The 18,581-nt window shown below is 62.1% G+C and overlaps 1 protein-coding gene across 1 annotated transcript in view; it reads left to right on the top strand.

Annotated features, from left to right (window-relative positions):
* The window catches only part of LOC147761418 (uncharacterized), a 66,177-nt gene that overhangs the window by 2,117 nt on the left and 45,479 nt on the right, over nucleotides 1-18,581 (top strand). The window contains exon 4 of the mRNA XM_087013143.1: nucleotides 946-1,169. Within this exon, the coding sequence (XP_086869269.1) occupies nucleotides 946-1,169 (224 nt within the window). The remainder of the gene's footprint in view (nucleotides 1-945; nucleotides 1,170-18,581) is intronic.

Here is an 18,581-nt window from a genome sequence, read left to right as displayed (position 1 = left end):
AACATATATGGCCACACGTCCACATCTGCTGACTACTCATGGTTAGTCCAACAAACATTCGTTTTTATCCATTCATTTTGAATGTATTGTTAATCATATTATTTCTTCCTTAGCTGTCTGAGGATTTTGTAAGGTTTTCATCACTTTCGTATGTGTTCATGCCTGTGTGAGAAACTGTTTCAGACACCAAAAAGTAAATGTTTTAGTCATCCAGTAAAAGAAGAATCAGGGCTATGTTGGAGTCAAATCCTGGAACTGACGTTAAGCAACCGACCTTAAGACCGTCCACCAGGTAATAGCCTGCCTGGACTGACCACCTCATTTAAATAACCTACCTGGACTGACCACCTCATTTAAATAACCTACCTGGACTGACCACCTCATTTAAATAACCTGCCTGGACTGACCACCTCATTTTAATAACCTGCCTGAACTGACCACCTCATTTTAATAACCTACCTGGATTGACCACCTCATTTAAATAACCTACCTGAACTGACCACCTCACTTTAATAACCTGTCTGGACTGACCACCTCATTTTAATAACCTACCTGGACTGACCACCTCATTTTAATAACCTGCCTGGAATGGCCACCATTTTAATAGTCTGCCTGGAATTGCCACCATTTTAATAGTCTGCCTGGAATGGCCACCATTTTAATAGTCTACCTGGAATGGCCACCATTTTAATAGTCTGCCTGGACTGACCACCTCATTTTAATAACCTACCTGGACTGACCACCTCATTTTAATAACCTACCTGAACTGAGCACCTCATTTTAATAACCTGCCTGGCATGGCCACCATTTTAATAGCCTGCATGGACTGGCCAACTCATGGAGTGACTTACGATAAGATATTCCTGGCGAAATGTGCAACTTTATTGTCTAGAACTCTAATGTTAATAAAGGCAACTGAAATATTAAAACTCATTGCTTTTGCAGAGACAAACTTTCCATCACATGGATAGGGCTGAGTAGACAAAACAGGACCGACTGGGAGTGGATAGACGGGAATGCCATGTGTTATCAAAACTGGGACGGCTTTGGAGGCGGTACACCACGCAACCTACCGGGGCGAGAGTGCGGCGCCATTGTTATCAAAAAGAACAAACAACAAGAGCCCGGATGGAGAGATAAACGTTGCGACAAGATTGGCAACGTACTGTGTGAAGTACAGGTAGTCCATTCCCTTATATATACACATATTTTATACATGAAGTTCATTTCATTAAGTTTATATATCACAGATATGTTTTTTATGCAATGGATATGTTATCATAGACAATCAATCTCCATGCTGAGTGTGTGCAGTGGAGACCTGACGGATATCACTATGTTTCTACCAGACACTAGTGATCAGCAGATCAGTTGTCAGTGAAACCTCTAAAACTTATGGGGATATATCTCCATTAAGACAGCTGGCCCAATGGAACGGAATATGACACCATTTGGAATTTGATGAATTGAATCAGCTGATAATTTTACGTAAACAACATATCTTTTTTTTAGGAAACTGTTCAATCTCGATTGTAATTGGTTTTATGTGAGAATTAGCCTTTTTGATTTAGAATCTTAATCTTTATTATATATATATATATATATATATATATATATATATATATATATATATATATTTGACATATCTCGGTTATTGTGTTCCTAAGTAATTTTTTAATGTAAAGACTACTGAACATCTGGATTTACGACTTGAGATTATTATAATGATAATTATAAAAAGAGGACGCTGAAATCCCTTCTTTCAAATCTCGCGTTGAGAATATGTCGTATGCCAAATGACATTGATATATCGAACAAAACCCAGTGACTTTTATTAAAAAATAACCTATTGTCCATTGCTTAACTCGCCAAGATATCTTCACAATTGTGAAGTGGTATATCAGCCATATGTAAAACAGTGCATTTACACGGTATCTACACACAGGAAAACAAACGTGATATGAAAATCACAAAAATACGTTCCGAACAACATTTGATACAAATATAGCAGTCACTTGCTTAACCCGCCAAGATATCTTTACAAATGCAGAGTGGTATATCAGCTTGTCTAAAATCCTAAACAGTGTAGTTATATTGCAACGTTCCGAACAACACATTTGATAAAAAATATAGCAGTCACTTTTAGTAATGTTAGACATTGGTTTAACATTTTCTCTTCCGGAAACGCTTCTTACACAGGACATCATTACACAAAAACAAACAAACAAAACAAGATGGCTGATGAAGAAAAGCTGTTATGCACTCCATCACACACGACTGCCAAAATAGCGGCTTAAAGCTAGAGAGTTCTTAGAAGCCAGGTAGAACAGCTTTACTTTGGTAAAGGTTTGAGTGAACACCGCTTTACCTGGTACTGCAAGCAGACGGCTCAGATTACAATCAAATTGGTATGAGGATTTCTGTCATTTTAGGTCGACGATCCATGTAATAATAATTGCAGTCCAAACGCGACATGCAAACCAGACTGTTTTGGATACCATTGTGTTTGCATACCTGGCTTCACCGGCGACGGCACAGCGTGTGCCGACGTAGATGAGTGTGCCCTGGCCGCCGATGACTGCGCTGGGAATGCCACCTGCGCCAACACCGTGGGCAGTTTCACCTGCACCTGCCTGGCTGGCTTCACCGGCGACGGCACAGCGTGTGCCGACGTAGATGAGTGTGCCCTGGCCGCCGATGACTGCGCTGAGAATGCCACCTGCGCCAACACCGTGGGCAGTTTCACCTGCACCTGCCTGGCTGGCTTCACCGGCGACGGCACAGCGTGTGCCGACGTAGATGAGTGTGCCCTGGCCGCCGATGACTGCGCTGAGAATGCCACCTGCGCCAACACCGTGGGCAGTTTCACCTGCACCTGCCTGGCTGGCTTCACCGGCGACGGCACAGCGTGTGCCGACGTAGATGAGTGTGCCCTGGCCGCCGATGACTGCGCTGAGAATGCCACCTGCGCCAACACCGTGGGCAGTTTCACCTGCACCTGCCTGGCTGGCTTCACCGGCGACGGCACAGCGTGTGCCGACGTAGATGAGTGTGCCCTGGCCGCCGATGACTGCGCTGAGAATGCCACCTGCGCCAACACCGTGGGCAGTTTCACCTGCACCTGCCTGGCTGGCTTCACCGGCGACGGCACAGCGTGTGCCGACGTAGATGAGTGTGCCCTGGCCGCCGATGACTGCGCTGAGAATGCCACCTGCGCCAACACCGTGGGCAGTTTCACCTGCACCTGCCTGGCTGGCTTCACCGGCGACGGCACAGCGTGTGCCGACGTAGATGAGTGTGCCCTGGCCGCCGATGACTGCGCTGAGAATGCCACCTGCGCCAACACCGTGGGCAGTTTCACCTGCACCTGCCTGGCTGGCTTCACCGGCGACGGCACAGCGTGTGCCGACGTAGATGAGTGTGCCCTGGCCGCCGATGACTGCGCTGAGAATGCCACCTGCGCCAACACCGTGGGCAGTTTCACCTGCACCTGCCTGGCTGGCTTCACCGGCGACGGCACAGCGTGTGCCGACGTAGATGAGTGTGCCCTGGCCGCCGATGACTGCGCTGAGAATGCCACCTGCGCCAACACCGTGGGCAGTTTCACCTGCACCTGCCTGGCTGGCTTCACCGGCGACGGCACAGCGTGTGCCGACGTAGATGAGTGTGCCCTGGCCGCCGATGACTGCGCTGAGAATGCCACCTGCGCCAACACCGTGGGCAGTTTCACCTGCACCTGCCTGGCTGGCTTCACCGGCGACGGCACAGCGTGTGCCGACGTAGATGAGTGTGCCCTGGCCGCCGATGACTGCGCTGAGAATGCCACCTGCGCCAACACCGTGGGCAGTTTCACCTGCACCTGCCTGGCTGGCTTCACCGGCGACGGCACAGCGTGTGCCGACGTAGATGAGTGTGCCCTGGCCGCCGATGACTGCGCTGAGAATGCCACCTGCGCCAACACCGTGGGCAGTTTCACCTGCACCTGCCTGGCTGGCTTCACCGGCGACGGCACAGCGTGTGCCGACGTAGATGAGTGTGCCCTGGCCGCCGATGACTGCGCTGAGAATGCCACCTGCGCCAACACCGTGGGCAGTTTCACCTGCACCTGCCTGGCTGGCTTCACCGGCGACGGCACAGCGTGTGCCGACGTAGATGAGTGTGCCCTGGCCGCCGATGACTGCGCTGAGAATGCCACCTGCGCCAACACCGTGGGCAGTTTCACCTGCACCTGCCTGGCTGGCTTCACCGGCGACGGCACAGCGTGTGCCGACGTAGATGAGTGTGCCCTGGCCGCCGATGACTGCGCTGAGAATGCCACCTGCGCCAACACCGTGGGCAGTTTCACCTGCACCTGCCTGGCTGGCTTCACCGGCGACGGCACAGCGTGTGCCGACGTAGATGAGTGTGCCCTGGCCGCCGATGACTGCGCTGAGAATGCCACCTGCGCCAACACCGTGGGCAGTTTCACCTGCACCTGCCTGGCTGGCTTCACCGGCGACGGCACAGCGTGTGCCGACGTAGATGAGTGTGCCCTGGCCGCCGATGACTGCGCTGAGAATGCCACCTGCGCCAACACCGTGGGCAGTTTCACCTGCACCTGCCTGGCTGGCTTCACCGGCGACGGCACAGCGTGTGCCGACGTAGATGAGTGTGCCCTGGCCGCCGATGACTGCGCTGAGAATGCCACCTGCGCCAACACCGTGGGCAGTTTCACCTGCACCTGCCTGGCTGGCTTCACCGGCGACGGCACAGCGTGTGCCGACGTAGATGAGTGTGCCCTGGCCGCCGATGACTGCGCTGAGAATGCCACCTGCGCCAACACCGTGGGCAGTTTCACCTGCACCTGCCTGGCTGGCTTCACCGGCGACGGCACAGCGTGTGCCGACGTAGATGAGTGTGCCCTGGCCGCCGATGACTGCGCTGAGAATGCCACCTGCGCCAACACCGTGGGCAGTTTCACCTGCACCTGCCTGGCTGGCTTCACCGGCGACGGCACAGCGTGTGCCGACGTAGATGAGTGTGCCCTGGCCGCCGATGACTGCGCTGAGAATGCCACCTGCGCCAACACCGTGGGCAGTTTCACCTGCACCTGCCTGGCTGGCTTCACCGGCGACGGCACAGCGTGTGCCGACGTAGATGAGTGTGCCCTGGCCGCCGATGACTGCGCTGAGAATGCCACCTGCGCCAACACCGTGGGCAGTTTCACCTGCACCTGCCTGGCTGGCTTCACCGGCGACGGCACAGCGTGTGCCGACGTAGATGAGTGTGCCCTGGCCGCCGATGACTGCGCTGAGAATGCCACCTGCGCCAACACCGTGGGCAGTTTCACCTGCACCTGCCTGGCTGGCTTCACCGGCGACGGCACAGCGTGTGCCGACGTAGATGAGTGTGCCCTGGCCGCCGATGACTGCGCTGAGAATGCCACCTGCGCCAACACCGTGGGCAGTTTCACCTGCACCTGCCTGGCTGGCTTCACCGGCGACGGCACAGCGTGTGCCGACGTAGATGAGTGTGCCCTGGCCGCCGATGACTGCGCTGAGAATGCCACCTGCGCCAACACCGTGGGCAGTTTCACCTGCACCTGCCTGGCTGGCTTCACCGGCGACGGCACAGCGTGTGCCGACGTAGATGAGTGTGCCCTGGCCGCCGATGACTGCGCTGAGAATGCCACCTGCGCCAACACCGTGGGCAGTTTCACCTGCACCTGCCTGGCTGGCTTCACCGGCGACGGCACAGCGTGTGCCGACGTAGATGAGTGTGCCCTGGCCGCCGATGACTGCGCTGAGAATGCCACCTGCGCCAACACCGTGGGCAGTTTCACCTGCACCTGCCTGGCTGGCTTCACCGGCGACGGCACAGCGTGTGCCGACGTAGATGAGTGTGCCCTGGCCGCCGATGACTGCGCTGAGAATGCCACCTGCGCCAACACCGTGGGCAGTTTCACCTGCACCTGCCTGGCTGGCTTCACCGGCGACGGCACAGCGTGTGCCGACGTAGATGAGTGTGCCCTGGCCGCCGATGACTGCGCTGAGAATGCCACCTGCGCCAACACCGTGGGCAGTTTCACCTGCACCTGCCTGGCTGGCTTCACCGGCGACGGCACAGCGTGTGCCGACGTAGATGAGTGTGCCCTGGCCGCCGATGACTGCGCTGAGAATGCCACCTGCGCCAACACCGTGGGCAGTTTCACCTGCACCTGCCTGGCTGGCTTCACCGGCGACGGCACAGCGTGTGCCGACGTAGATGAGTGTGCCCTGGCCGCCGATGACTGCGCTGAGAATGCCACCTGCGCCAACACCGTGGGCAGTTTCACCTGCACCTGCCTGGCTGGCTTCACCGGCGACGGCACAGCGTGTGCCGACGTAGATGAGTGTGCCCTGGCCGCCGATGACTGCGCTGAGAATGCCACCTGCGCCAACACCGTGGGCAGTTTCACCTGCACCTGCCTGGCTGGCTTCACCGGCGACGGCACAGCGTGTGCCGACGTAGATGAGTGTGCCCTGGCCGCCGATGACTGCGCTGAGAATGCCACCTGCGCCAACACCGTGGGCAGTTTCACCTGCACCTGCCTGGCTGGCTTCACCGGCGACGGCACAGCGTGTGCCGACGTAGATGAGTGTGCCCTGGCCGCCGATGACTGCGCTGAGAATGCCACCTGCGCCAACACCGTGGGCAGTTTCACCTGCACCTGCCTGGCTGGCTTCACCGGCGACGGCACAGCGTGTGCCGACGTAGATGAGTGTGCCCTGGCCGCCGATGACTGCGCTGAGAATGCCACCTGCGCCAACACCGTGGGCAGTTTCACCTGCACCTGCCTGGCTGGCTTCACCGGCGACGGCACAGCGTGTGCCGACGTAGATGAGTGTGCCCTGGCCGCCGATGACTGCGCTGAGAATGCCACCTGCGCCAACACCGTGGGCAGTTTCACCTGCACCTGCCTGGCTGGCTTCACCGGCGACGGCACAGCGTGTGCCGACGTAGATGAGTGTGCCCTGGCCGCCGATGACTGCGCTGAGAATGCCACCTGCGCCAACACCGTGGGCAGTTTCACCTGCACCTGCCTGGCTGGCTTCACCGGCGACGGCACAGCGTGTGCCGACGTAGATGAGTGTGCCCTGGCCGCCGATGACTGCGCTGAGAATGCCACCTGCGCCAACACCGTGGGCAGTTTCACCTGCACCTGCCTGGCTGGCTTCACCGGCGACGGCACAGCGTGTGCCGACGTAGATGAGTGTGCCCTGGCCGCCGATGACTGCGCTGAGAATGCCACCTGCGCCAACACCGTGGGCAGTTTCACCTGCACCTGCCTGGCTGGCTTCACCGGCGACGGCACAGCGTGTGCCGACGTAGATGAGTGTGCCCTGGCCGCCGATGACTGCGCTGAGAATGCCACCTGCGCCAACACCGTGGGCAGTTTCACCTGCACCTGCCTGGCTGGCTTCACCGGCGACGGCACAGCGTGTGCCGACGTAGATGAGTGTGCCCTGGCCGCCGATGACTGCGCTGAGAATGCCACCTGCGCCAACACCGTGGGCAGTTTCACCTGCACCTGCCTGGCTGGCTTCACCGGCGACGGCACAGCGTGTGCCGACGTAGATGAGTGTGCCCTGGCCGCCGATGACTGCGCTGAGAATGCCACCTGCGCCAACACCGTGGGCAGTTTCACCTGCACCTGCCTGGCTGGCTTCACCGGCGACGGCACAGCGTGTGCCGACGTAGATGAGTGTGCCCTGGCCGCCGATGACTGCGCTGAGAATGCCACCTGCGCCAACACCGTGGGCAGTTTCACCTGCACCTGCCTGGCTGGCTTCACCGGCGACGGCACAGCGTGTGCCGACGTAGATGAGTGTGCCCTGGCCGCCGATGACTGCGCTGAGAATGCCACCTGCGCCAACACCGTGGGCAGTTTCACCTGCACCTGCCTGGCTGGCTTCACCGGCGACGGCACAGCGTGTGCCGACGTAGATGAGTGTGCCCTGGCCGCCGATGACTGCGCTGAGAATGCCACCTGCGCCAACACCGTGGGCAGTTTCACCTGCACCTGCCTGGCTGGCTTCACCGGCGACGGCACAGCGTGTGCCGACGTAGATGAGTGTGCCCTGGCCGCCGATGACTGCGCTGAGAATGCCACCTGCGCCAACACCGTGGGCAGTTTCACCTGCACCTGCCTGGCTGGCTTCACCGGCGACGGCACAGCGTGTGCCGACGTAGATGAGTGTGCCCTGGCCGCCGATGACTGCGCTGAGAATGCCACCTGCGCCAACACCGTGGGCAGTTTCACCTGCACCTGCCTGGCTGGCTTCACCGGCGACGGCACAGCGTGTGCCGACGTAGATGAGTGTGCCCTGGCCGCCGATGACTGCGCTGAGAATGCCACCTGCGCCAACACCGTGGGCAGTTTCACCTGCACCTGCCTGGCTGGCTTCACCGGCGACGGCACAGCGTGTGCCGACGTAGATGAGTGTGCCCTGGCCGCCGATGACTGCGCTGAGAATGCCACCTGCGCCAACACCGTGGGCAGTTTCACCTGCACCTGCCTGGCTGGCTTCACCGGCGACGGCACAGCGTGTGCCGACGTAGATGAGTGTGCCCTGGCCGCCGATGACTGCGCTGAGAATGCCACCTGCGCCAACACCGTGGGCAGTTTCACCTGCACCTGCCTGGCTGGCTTCACCGGCGACGGCACAGCGTGTGCCGACGTAGATGAGTGTGCCCTGGCCGCCGATGACTGCGCTGAGAATGCCACCTGCGCCAACACCGTGGGCAGTTTCACCTGCACCTGCCTGGCTGGCTTCACCGGCGACGGCACAGCGTGTGCCGACGTAGATGAGTGTGCCCTGGCCGCCGATGACTGCGCTGAGAATGCCACCTGCGCCAACACCGTGGGCAGTTTCACCTGCACCTGCCTGGCTGGCTTCACCGGCGACGGCACAGCGTGTGCCGACGTAGATGAGTGTGCCCTGGCCGCCGATGACTGCGCTGAGAATGCCACCTGCGCCAACACCGTGGGCAGTTTCACCTGCACCTGCCTGGCTGGCTTCACCGGCGACGGCACAGCGTGTGCCGACGTAGATGAGTGTGCCCTGGCCGCCGATGACTGCGCTGAGAATGCCACCTGCGCCAACACCGTGGGCAGTTTCACCTGCACCTGCCTGGCTGGCTTCACCGGCGACGGCACAGCGTGTGCCGACGTAGATGAGTGTGCCCTGGCCGCCGATGACTGCGCTGAGAATGCCACCTGCGCCAACACCGTGGGCAGTTTCACCTGCACCTGCCTGGCTGGCTTCACCGGCGACGGCACAGCGTGTGCCGACGTAGATGAGTGTGCCCTGGCCGCCGATGACTGCGCTGAGAATGCCACCTGCGCCAACACCGTGGGCAGTTTCACCTGCACCTGCCTGGCTGGCTTCACCGGCGACGGCACAGCGTGTGCCGACGTAGATGAGTGTGCCCTGGCCGCCGATGACTGCGCTGAGAATGCCACCTGCGCCAACACCGTGGGCAGTTTCACCTGCACCTGCCTGGCTGGCTTCACCGGCGACGGCACAGCGTGTGCCGACGTAGATGAGTGTGCCCTGGCCGCCGATGACTGCGCTGAGAATGCCACCTGCGCCAACACCGTGGGCAGTTTCACCTGCACCTGCCTGGCTGGCTTCACCGGCGACGGCACAGCGTGTGCCGACGTAGATGAGTGTGCCCTGGCCGCCGATGACTGCGCTGAGAATGCCACCTGCGCCAACACCGTGGGCAGTTTCACCTGCACCTGCCTGGCTGGCTTCACCGGCGACGGCACAGCGTGTGCCGACGTAGATGAGTGTGCCCTGGCCGCCGATGACTGCGCTGAGAATGCCACCTGCGCCAACACCGTGGGCAGTTTCACCTGCACCTGCCTGGCTGGCTTCACCGGCGACGGCACAGCGTGTGCCGACGTAGATGAGTGTGCCCTGGCCGCCGATGACTGCGCTGAGAATGCCACCTGCGCCAACACCGTGGGCAGTTTCACCTGCACCTGCCTGGCTGGCTTCACCGGCGACGGCACAGCGTGTGCCGACGTAGATGAGTGTGCCCTGGCCGCCGATGACTGCGCTGAGAATGCCACCTGCGCCAACACCGTGGGCAGTTTCACCTGCACCTGCCTGGCTGGCTTCACCGGCGACGGCACAGCGTGTGCCGACGTAGATGAGTGTGCCCTGGCCGCCGATGACTGCGCTGAGAATGCCACCTGCGCCAACACCGTGGGCAGTTTCACCTGCACCTGCCTGGCTGGCTTCACCGGCGACGGCACAGCGTGTGCCGACGTAGATGAGTGTGCCCTGGCCGCCGATGACTGCGCTGAGAATGCCACCTGCGCCAACACCGTGGGCAGTTTCACCTGCACCTGCCTGGCTGGCTTCACCGGCGACGGCACAGCGTGTGCCGACGTAGATGAGTGTGCCCTGGCCGCCGATGACTGCGCTGAGAATGCCACCTGCGCCAACACCGTGGGCAGTTTCACCTGCACCTGCCTGGCTGGCTTCACCGGCGACGGCACAGCGTGTGCCGACGTAGATGAGTGTGCCCTGGCCGCCGATGACTGCGCTGAGAATGCCACCTGCGCCAACACCGTGGGCAGTTTCACCTGCACCTGCCTGGCTGGCTTCACCGGCGACGGCACAGCGTGTGCCGACGTAGATGAGTGTGCCCTGGCCGCCGATGACTGCGCTGAGAATGCCACCTGCGCCAACACCGTGGGCAGTTTCACCTGCACCTGCCTGGCTGGCTTCACCGGCGACGGCACAGCGTGTGCCGACGTAGATGAGTGTGCCCTGGCCGCCGATGACTGCGCTGAGAATGCCACCTGCGCCAACACCGTGGGCAGTTTCACCTGCACCTGCCTGGCTGGCTTCACCGGCGACGGCACAGCGTGTGCCGACGTAGATGAGTGTGCCCTGGCCGCCGATGACTGCGCTGAGAATGCCACCTGCGCCAACACCGTGGGCAGTTTCACCTGCACCTGCCTGGCTGGCTTCACCGGCGACGGCACAGCGTGTGCCGACGTAGATGAGTGTGCCCTGGCCGCCGATGACTGCGCTGAGAATGCCACCTGCGCCAACACCGTGGGCAGTTTCACCTGCACCTGCCTGGCTGGCTTCACCGGCGACGGCACAGCGTGTGCCGACGTAGATGAGTGTGCCCTGGCCGCCGATGACTGCGCTGAGAATGCCACCTGCGCCAACACCGTGGGCAGTTTCACCTGCACCTGCCTGGCTGGCTTCACCGGCGACGGCACAGCGTGTGCCGACGTAGATGAGTGTGCCCTGGCCGCCGATGACTGCGCTGAGAATGCCACCTGCGCCAACACCGTGGGCAGTTTCACCTGCACCTGCCTGGCTGGCTTCACCGGCGACGGCACAGCGTGTGCCGACGTAGATGAGTGTGCCCTGGCCGCCGATGACTGCGCTGAGAATGCCACCTGCGCCAACACCGTGGGCAGTTTCACCTGCACCTGCCTGGCTGGCTTCACCGGCGACGGCACAGCGTGTGCCGACGTAGATGAGTGTGCCCTGGCCGCCGATGACTGCGCTGAGAATGCCACCTGCGCCAACACCGTGGGCAGTTTCACCTGCACCTGCCTGGCTGGCTTCACCGGCGACGGCACAGCGTGTGCCGACGTAGATGAGTGTGCCCTGGCCGCCGATGACTGCGCTGAGAATGCCACCTGCGCCAACACCGTGGGCAGTTTCACCTGCACCTGCCTGGCTGGCTTCACCGGCGACGGCACAGCGTGTGCCGACGTAGATGAGTGTGCCCTGGCCGCCGATGACTGCGCTGAGAATGCCACCTGCGCCAACACCGTGGGCAGTTTCACCTGCACCTGCCTGGCTGGCTTCACCGGCGACGGCACAGCGTGTGCCGACGTAGATGAGTGTGCCCTGGCCGCCGATGACTGCGCTGAGAATGCCACCTGCGCCAACACCGTGGGCAGTTTCACCTGCACCTGCCTGGCTGGCTTCACCGGCGACGGCACAGCGTGTGCCGACGTAGATGAGTGTGCCCTGGCCGCCGATGACTGCGCTGAGAATGCCACCTGCGCCAACACCGTGGGCAGTTTCACCTGCACCTGCCTGGCTGGCTTCACCGGCGACGGCACAGCGTGTGCCGACGTAGATGAGTGTGCCCTGGCCGCCGATGACTGCGCTGAGAATGCCACCTGCGCCAACACCGTGGGCAGTTTCACCTGCACCTGCCTGGCTGGCTTCACCGGCGACGGCACAGCGTGTGCCGACGTAGATGAGTGTGCCCTGGCCGCCGATGACTGCGCTGAGAATGCCACCTGCGCCAACACCGTGGGCAGTTTCACCTGCACCTGCCTGGCTGGCTTCACCGGCGACGGCACAGCGTGTGCCGACGTAGATGAGTGTGCCCTGGCCGCCGATGACTGCGCTGAGAATGCCACCTGCGCCAACACCGTGGGCAGTTTCACCTGCACCTGCCTGGCTGGCTTCACCGGCGACGGCACAGCGTGTGCCGACGTAGATGAGTGTGCCCTGGCCGCCGATGACTGCGCTGAGAATGCCACCTGCGCCAACACCGTGGGCAGTTTCACCTGCACCTGCCTGGCTGGCTTCACCGGCGACGGCACAGCGTGTGCCGACGTAGATGAGTGTGCCCTGGCCGCCGATGACTGCGCTGAGAATGCCACCTGCGCCAACACCGTGGGCAGTTTCACCTGCACCTGCCTGGCTGGCTTCACCGGCGACGGCACAGCGTGTGCCGACGTAGATGAGTGTGCCCTGGCCGCCGATGACTGCGCTGAGAATGCCACCTGCGCCAACACCGTGGGCAGTTTCACCTGCACCTGCCTGGCTGGCTTCACCGGCGACGGCACAGCGTGTGCCGACGTAGATGAGTGTGCCCTGGCCGCCGATGACTGCGCTGAGAATGCCACCTGCGCCAACACCGTGGGCAGTTTCACCTGCACCTGCCTGGCTGGCTTCACCGGCGACGGCACAGCGTGTGCCGACGTAGATGAGTGTGCCCTGGCCGCCGATGACTGCGCTGAGAATGCCACCTGCGCCAACACCGTGGGCAGTTTCACCTGCACCTGCCTGGCTGGCTTCACCGGCGACGGCACAGCGTGTGCCGACGTAGATGAGTGTGCCCTGGCCGCCGATGACTGCGCTGAGAATGCCACCTGCGCCAACACCGTGGGCAGTTTCACCTGCACCTGCCTGGCTGGCTTCACCGGCGACGGCACAGCGTGTGCCGACGTAGATGAGTGTGCCCTGGCCGCCGATGACTGCGCTGAGAATGCCACCTGCGCCAACACCGTGGGCAGTTTCACCTGCACCTGCCTGGCTGGCTTCACCGGCGACGGCACAGCGTGTGCCGACGTAGATGAGTGTGCCCTGGCCGCCGATGACTGCGCTGAGAATGCCACCTGCGCCCAACACCGTGGGCAGTTTCACCTGCACCTGCCTGGCTGGCTTCACCGGCGACGGCACAGCGTGTGCCGACGTAGATGAGTGTGCCCTGGCCGCCGATGACTGCGCTGAGAATGCCACCTGCGCCAACACCGTGGGCAGTTTCACCTGCACCTGCCTGGCTGGCTTCACCGGCGACGGCACAGCGTGTGCCGACGTAGATGAGTGTGCCCTGGCCGCCGATGACTGCGCTGAGAATGCCACCTGCGCCAACACCGTGGGCAGTTTCACCTGCACCTGCCTGGCTGGCTTCACCGGCGACGGCACAGCGTGTGCCGACGTAGATGAGTGTGCCCTGGCCGCCGATGACTGCGCTGAGAATGCCACCTGCGCCAACACCGTGGGCAGTTTCACCTGCACCTGCCTGGCTGGCTTCACCGGCGACGGCACAGCGTGTGCCGACGTAGATGAGTGTGCCCTGGCCGCCGATGACTGCGCTGAGAATGCCACCTGCGCCAACACCGTGGGCAGTTTCACCTGCACCTGCCTGGCTGGCTTCACCGGCGACGGCACAGCGTGTGCCGGACGTAGATGAGTGTGCCCTGGCCGCCGATGACTGCGCTGAGAATGCCACCTGCGCCAACACCGTGGGCAGTTTCACCTGCACCTGCCTGGCTGGCTTCACCGGCGACGGCACAGCGTGTGCCGACGTAGATGAGTGTGCCCTGGCCGCCGATGACTGCGCTGAGAATGCCACCTGCGCCAACACCGTGGGCAGTTTCACCTGCACCTGCCTGGCTGGCTTCACCGGCGACGGCACAGCGTGTGCCGACGTAGATGAGTGTGCCCTGGCCGCCGATGACTGCGCTGAGAATTGCCACCTGCGCCAACACCGTGGGCAGTTTCACCTGCACCTGCCTGGCTGGCTTCACCGGCGACGGCACAGCGTGTGCCGACGTAGATGAGTGTGCCCTGGCCGCCGATGACTGCGCTGAGAATGCCACCTGCGCCAACACCGTGGCAGTTTCACCTGCACCTGCCTGGCTGGCTTCACCGGCGACGGCACAGCGTGTGCCGACGTAGATGAGTGTGCCCTGGCCGCCGATGACTGCGCTGAGAATGCCACCTGCGCCAACACCGTGGGCAGTTTCACCTGCACCTGCCTGGCTGGCTTCACCGGCGACGGCACAGCGTGTGCCGACGTAGATGAGTGTGCCCTGGCCGCCGATGACTGCGCTGAGAATGCCACCTGCGCCAACACCGTGGGCAGTTTCACCTGCACCTGCCTGGCTGGCTTCACCGGCGACGGGCACAGCGTGTGCCGACGTAGATGAGTGTGCCCTGGCCGCCGATGACTGCGCTGAGAATGCCACCTGCGCCAACACCGTGGGCAGTTTCACCTGCACCTGCCTGGCTGGCTTCACCGGCGACGGCACAGCGTGTGCCGACGTAGATGAGTGTGCCCTGGCCGCCGATGACTGCGCTGAGAATGCCACCTGCGCCAACACCGTGGGCAGTTTCACCTGCACCTGCCTGGCTGGCTTCACCGGCGACGGCACAGCGTGTGCCGACGTAGATGAGTGTGCCCTGGCCGCCGATGACTGCGCTGAGAATGCCACCTGCGCCAACACCGTGGGCAGTTTCACCTGCACCTGCCTGGCTGGCTTCACCGGCGACGGCACAGCGTGTGCCGACGTAGATGAGTGTGCCCTGGCCGCCGATGACTGCGCTGAGAATGCCACCTGCGCCAACACCGTGGGCAGTTTCACCTGCACCTGCCTGGCTGGCTTCACCGGCGACGGCACAGCGTGTGCCGACGTAGATGAGTGTGCCCTGGCCGCCGATGACTGCGCTGAGAATGCCACCTGCGCCAACACCGTGGGCAGTTTCACCTGCACCTGCCTGGCTGGCTTCACCGGCGACGGCACAGCGTGTGCCGACGTAGATGAGTGTGCCCTGGCCGCCGATGACTGCGCTGAGAATGCCACCTGCGCCAACACCGTGGGCAGTTTCACCTGCACCTGCCTGCTGGCTTCACCGGCGACGGCACAGCCGTGTGCCCGACGTAGATGAGTGTGGCCCTGGCCGCCGATGACTGCGCTGAGAATGCCACCTGCGCCAACACCGTGGGCAGTTTCACCTGCACCTGCCTGGCTGGCTTCACCGGCGACGGCACAGCGTGTGCCGACGTAGATGAGTGTGCCCTGGCCGCCGATGACTGCGCTGAGAATGCCACCTGCGCCAACACCGTGGGCAGTTTCACCTGCACCTGCCTGGCTGGCTTCACCGGCGACGGCACAGCGTGTGCCGACGTAGATGAGTGTGCCCTGGCCGCCGATGACTGCGCTGAGAATGCCACCTGCGCCAACACCGTGGGCAGTTTCACCTGCACCTGCCTGGCTGGCTTCACCGGCGACGGCACAGCGTGTGCCGACGTAGATGAGTGTGCCCTGGCCGCCGATGACTGCGCTGAGAATGCCACCTGCGCCAACACCGTGGGCAGTTTCACCTGCACCTGCCTGGCTGGCTTCACCGGCGACGGCACAGCGTGTGCCGACGTAGATGAGTGTGCCCTGGCCGCCGATGACTGCGCTGAGAATGCCACCTGCGCCAACACCGTGGGCAGTTTCACCTGCACCTGCCTGGCTGGCTTCACCGGCGACGGCACAGCGTGTGCCGACGTAGATGAGTGTGCCCTGGCCGCCGATGACTGCGCTGAGAATGCCACCTGCGCCAACACCGTGGGCAGTTTCACCTGCACCTGCCTGCTGCTTCACCGGCGACGGCACAGCGTGTGCCGACGTAGATGAGTGTGCCCTGGCCGCCGATGACTGCGCTGAGAATGCCACCTGCGCCAACACCGTGGGCAGTTTCACCTGCACCTGCCTGGCTGGCTTCACCGGCGACGGCACAGCGTGTGCCGACGTAGATGAGTGTGCCCTGGCCGCCGATGACTGCGCTGAGAATGCCACCTGCGCCAACACCGTGGGCAGTTTCACCTGCACCTGCCTGGCTGGCTTCACCGGCGACGGCACAGCGTGTGCCGACGTAGATGAGTGTGCCCTGGCCGCCGATGACTGCGCTGAGAATGCCACCTGCGCCAACACCGTGGGCAGTTTCACCTGCACCTGCCTGGCTGGCTTCACCGGCGACGGCACAGCGTGTGCCGACGTAGATGAGTGTGCCCTGGGCCGCCGATGACTGCGCTGAGAATGCCACCTGCGCCAACACCGTGGGCAGTTTCACCTGCACCTGCCTGGCTGGCTTCACCGGCGACGGCACAGCGTGTGCCGACGTAGATGAGTGTGCCCTGGCCGCCGATGACTGCGCTGAGAATGCCACCTGCGCCAACACCGTGGGCAGTTTCACCTGCACCTGCCTGGCTGGCTTCACCGGCGACGGCACAGCGTGTGCCGACGTAGATGAGTGTGCCCTGGCCGCCGATGACTGCGCTGAGAATGCCACCTGCGCCAACACCGTGGGCAGTTTCACCTGCACCTGCCTGGCTGGCTTCACCGGCGACGGCACAGCGTGTGCCGACGTAGATGAGTGTGCCCTGGCCGCCGATGACTGCGCTGAGAATGCCACCTGCGCCAACACCGTGGGCAGTTTCACCTGCACCTGCCTGGCTGGCTTCACCGGCGACGGCACAGCGTGTGCCGACGTAGATGAGTGTGCCCTGGCCGCCGATGACTGCGCTGAGAATGCCACCTGCGCCAACACCGTGGCAGTTTCACCTGCACCTGCCTGGCTGGCTTCACCGGCGACGGCACAGCGTGTGCCGACGTAGATGAGTGTGCCCTGGCCGCCGATGACTGCGCTGAGAATGCCACCTGCGCCAACACCGTGGGCAGTTTCACCTGCACCTGCCTGGCTGGCTTCACCGGCGACGGCACAGCGTGTGCCGACGTAGATGAGTGTGCCCTGGCCGCCGATGACTGCGCTGAGAATGCCACCTGCGCCAACACCGTGGGCAGTTTCACCTGCACCTGCCTGGCTGGCTTCACCGGCGACGGCACAGCGTGTGCCGACGTAGATGAGTGTGCCCTGGCCGCCGATGACTGCGCTGAGAATGCCACCTGCGCCAACACCGTGGGCAGTTTCACCTGCACCTGCCTGGCTGGCTTCACCGGCGACGGCACAGCGTGTGCCGACGTAGATGAGTGTGCCCTGGCCGCCGATGACTGCGCTGAGAATGCCACCTGCGCCAACACCGTGGGCAGTTTCACCTGCACCTGCCTGGCTGGCTTCACCGGCGACGGCACAGCGTGTGCCGACGTAGATGAGTGTGCCCTGGCCGCCGATGACTGCGCTGAGAATGCCACCTGCGCCAACACCGTGGGCAGTTTCACCTGCACCTGCCTGGCTGGCTTCACCGGCGACGGCACAGCGTGTGCCGACGTAGATGAGTGTGCCCTGGCCGCCGATGACTGCGCTGAGAATGCCACCTGCGCCAACACCGTGGGCAGTTTCACCTGCACCTGCCTGGCTGGCTTCACCGGCGACGGCACAGCGTGTGCCGACGTAGATGAGTGTGCCCTGGCCGCCGATGACTGCGCTGAGAATGCCACCTGCGCCAACACCGTGGGCAGTTTCACCTGCACCTGCCTGGCTGGCTTCACCGGCGACGGCACAGCGTGTGCCGACGTAGATGAGTGTGCCCTGGCCGCCGATGACTGCGCTGAGAATGCCACCTGCGCCAACACCGTGGGCAGTTTCACCTGCACCTGCCTGGCTGGCTTCACCGGCGACGGCACAGCGTGTGCCGACGTAGATGAGTGTGCCCTGGCCGCCGATGACTGCGCTGAGAATGCCACCCTGCGCCAACACCGTGGCAGTTTCACCTGCACCTGCCTGGCTGGCTTCACCGGCGACGGCACAGCGTGTGCCGACGTAGATGAGTGTGCCCTGGCCCGCCGATGACTGCGCTGAGAATGCCACCTGCGCCAACACCGTGGGCAGTTTCACCTGCACCTGCCTGGCTGGCTTCACCGGCGACGGCACAGCGTGTGCCGACGTAGATGAGTGTGCCCTGGCCGCCGATGACTGCGCTGAGAATGCCACCTGCGCCAACACCGTGGGCAGTTTCACCTGCAACCTGCCTGGCTGGCTTCACCGGCGACGGCACAGCGTGTGCCGACGTAGATGAGTGTGCCCTGGCCGCCGATGACTGCGCTG

Source organism: Lingula anatina, chromosome 5, assembly GCF_051362555.1.
Source record: "Lingula anatina isolate TDL-2025a chromosome 5, LinAna3.0, whole genome shotgun sequence".
NCBI lineage: Eukaryota > Metazoa > Brachiopoda > Lingulata > Lingulida > Lingulidae > Lingula > Lingula anatina.
This window is presented reverse-complemented; position numbering and strand designations above follow the sequence as displayed.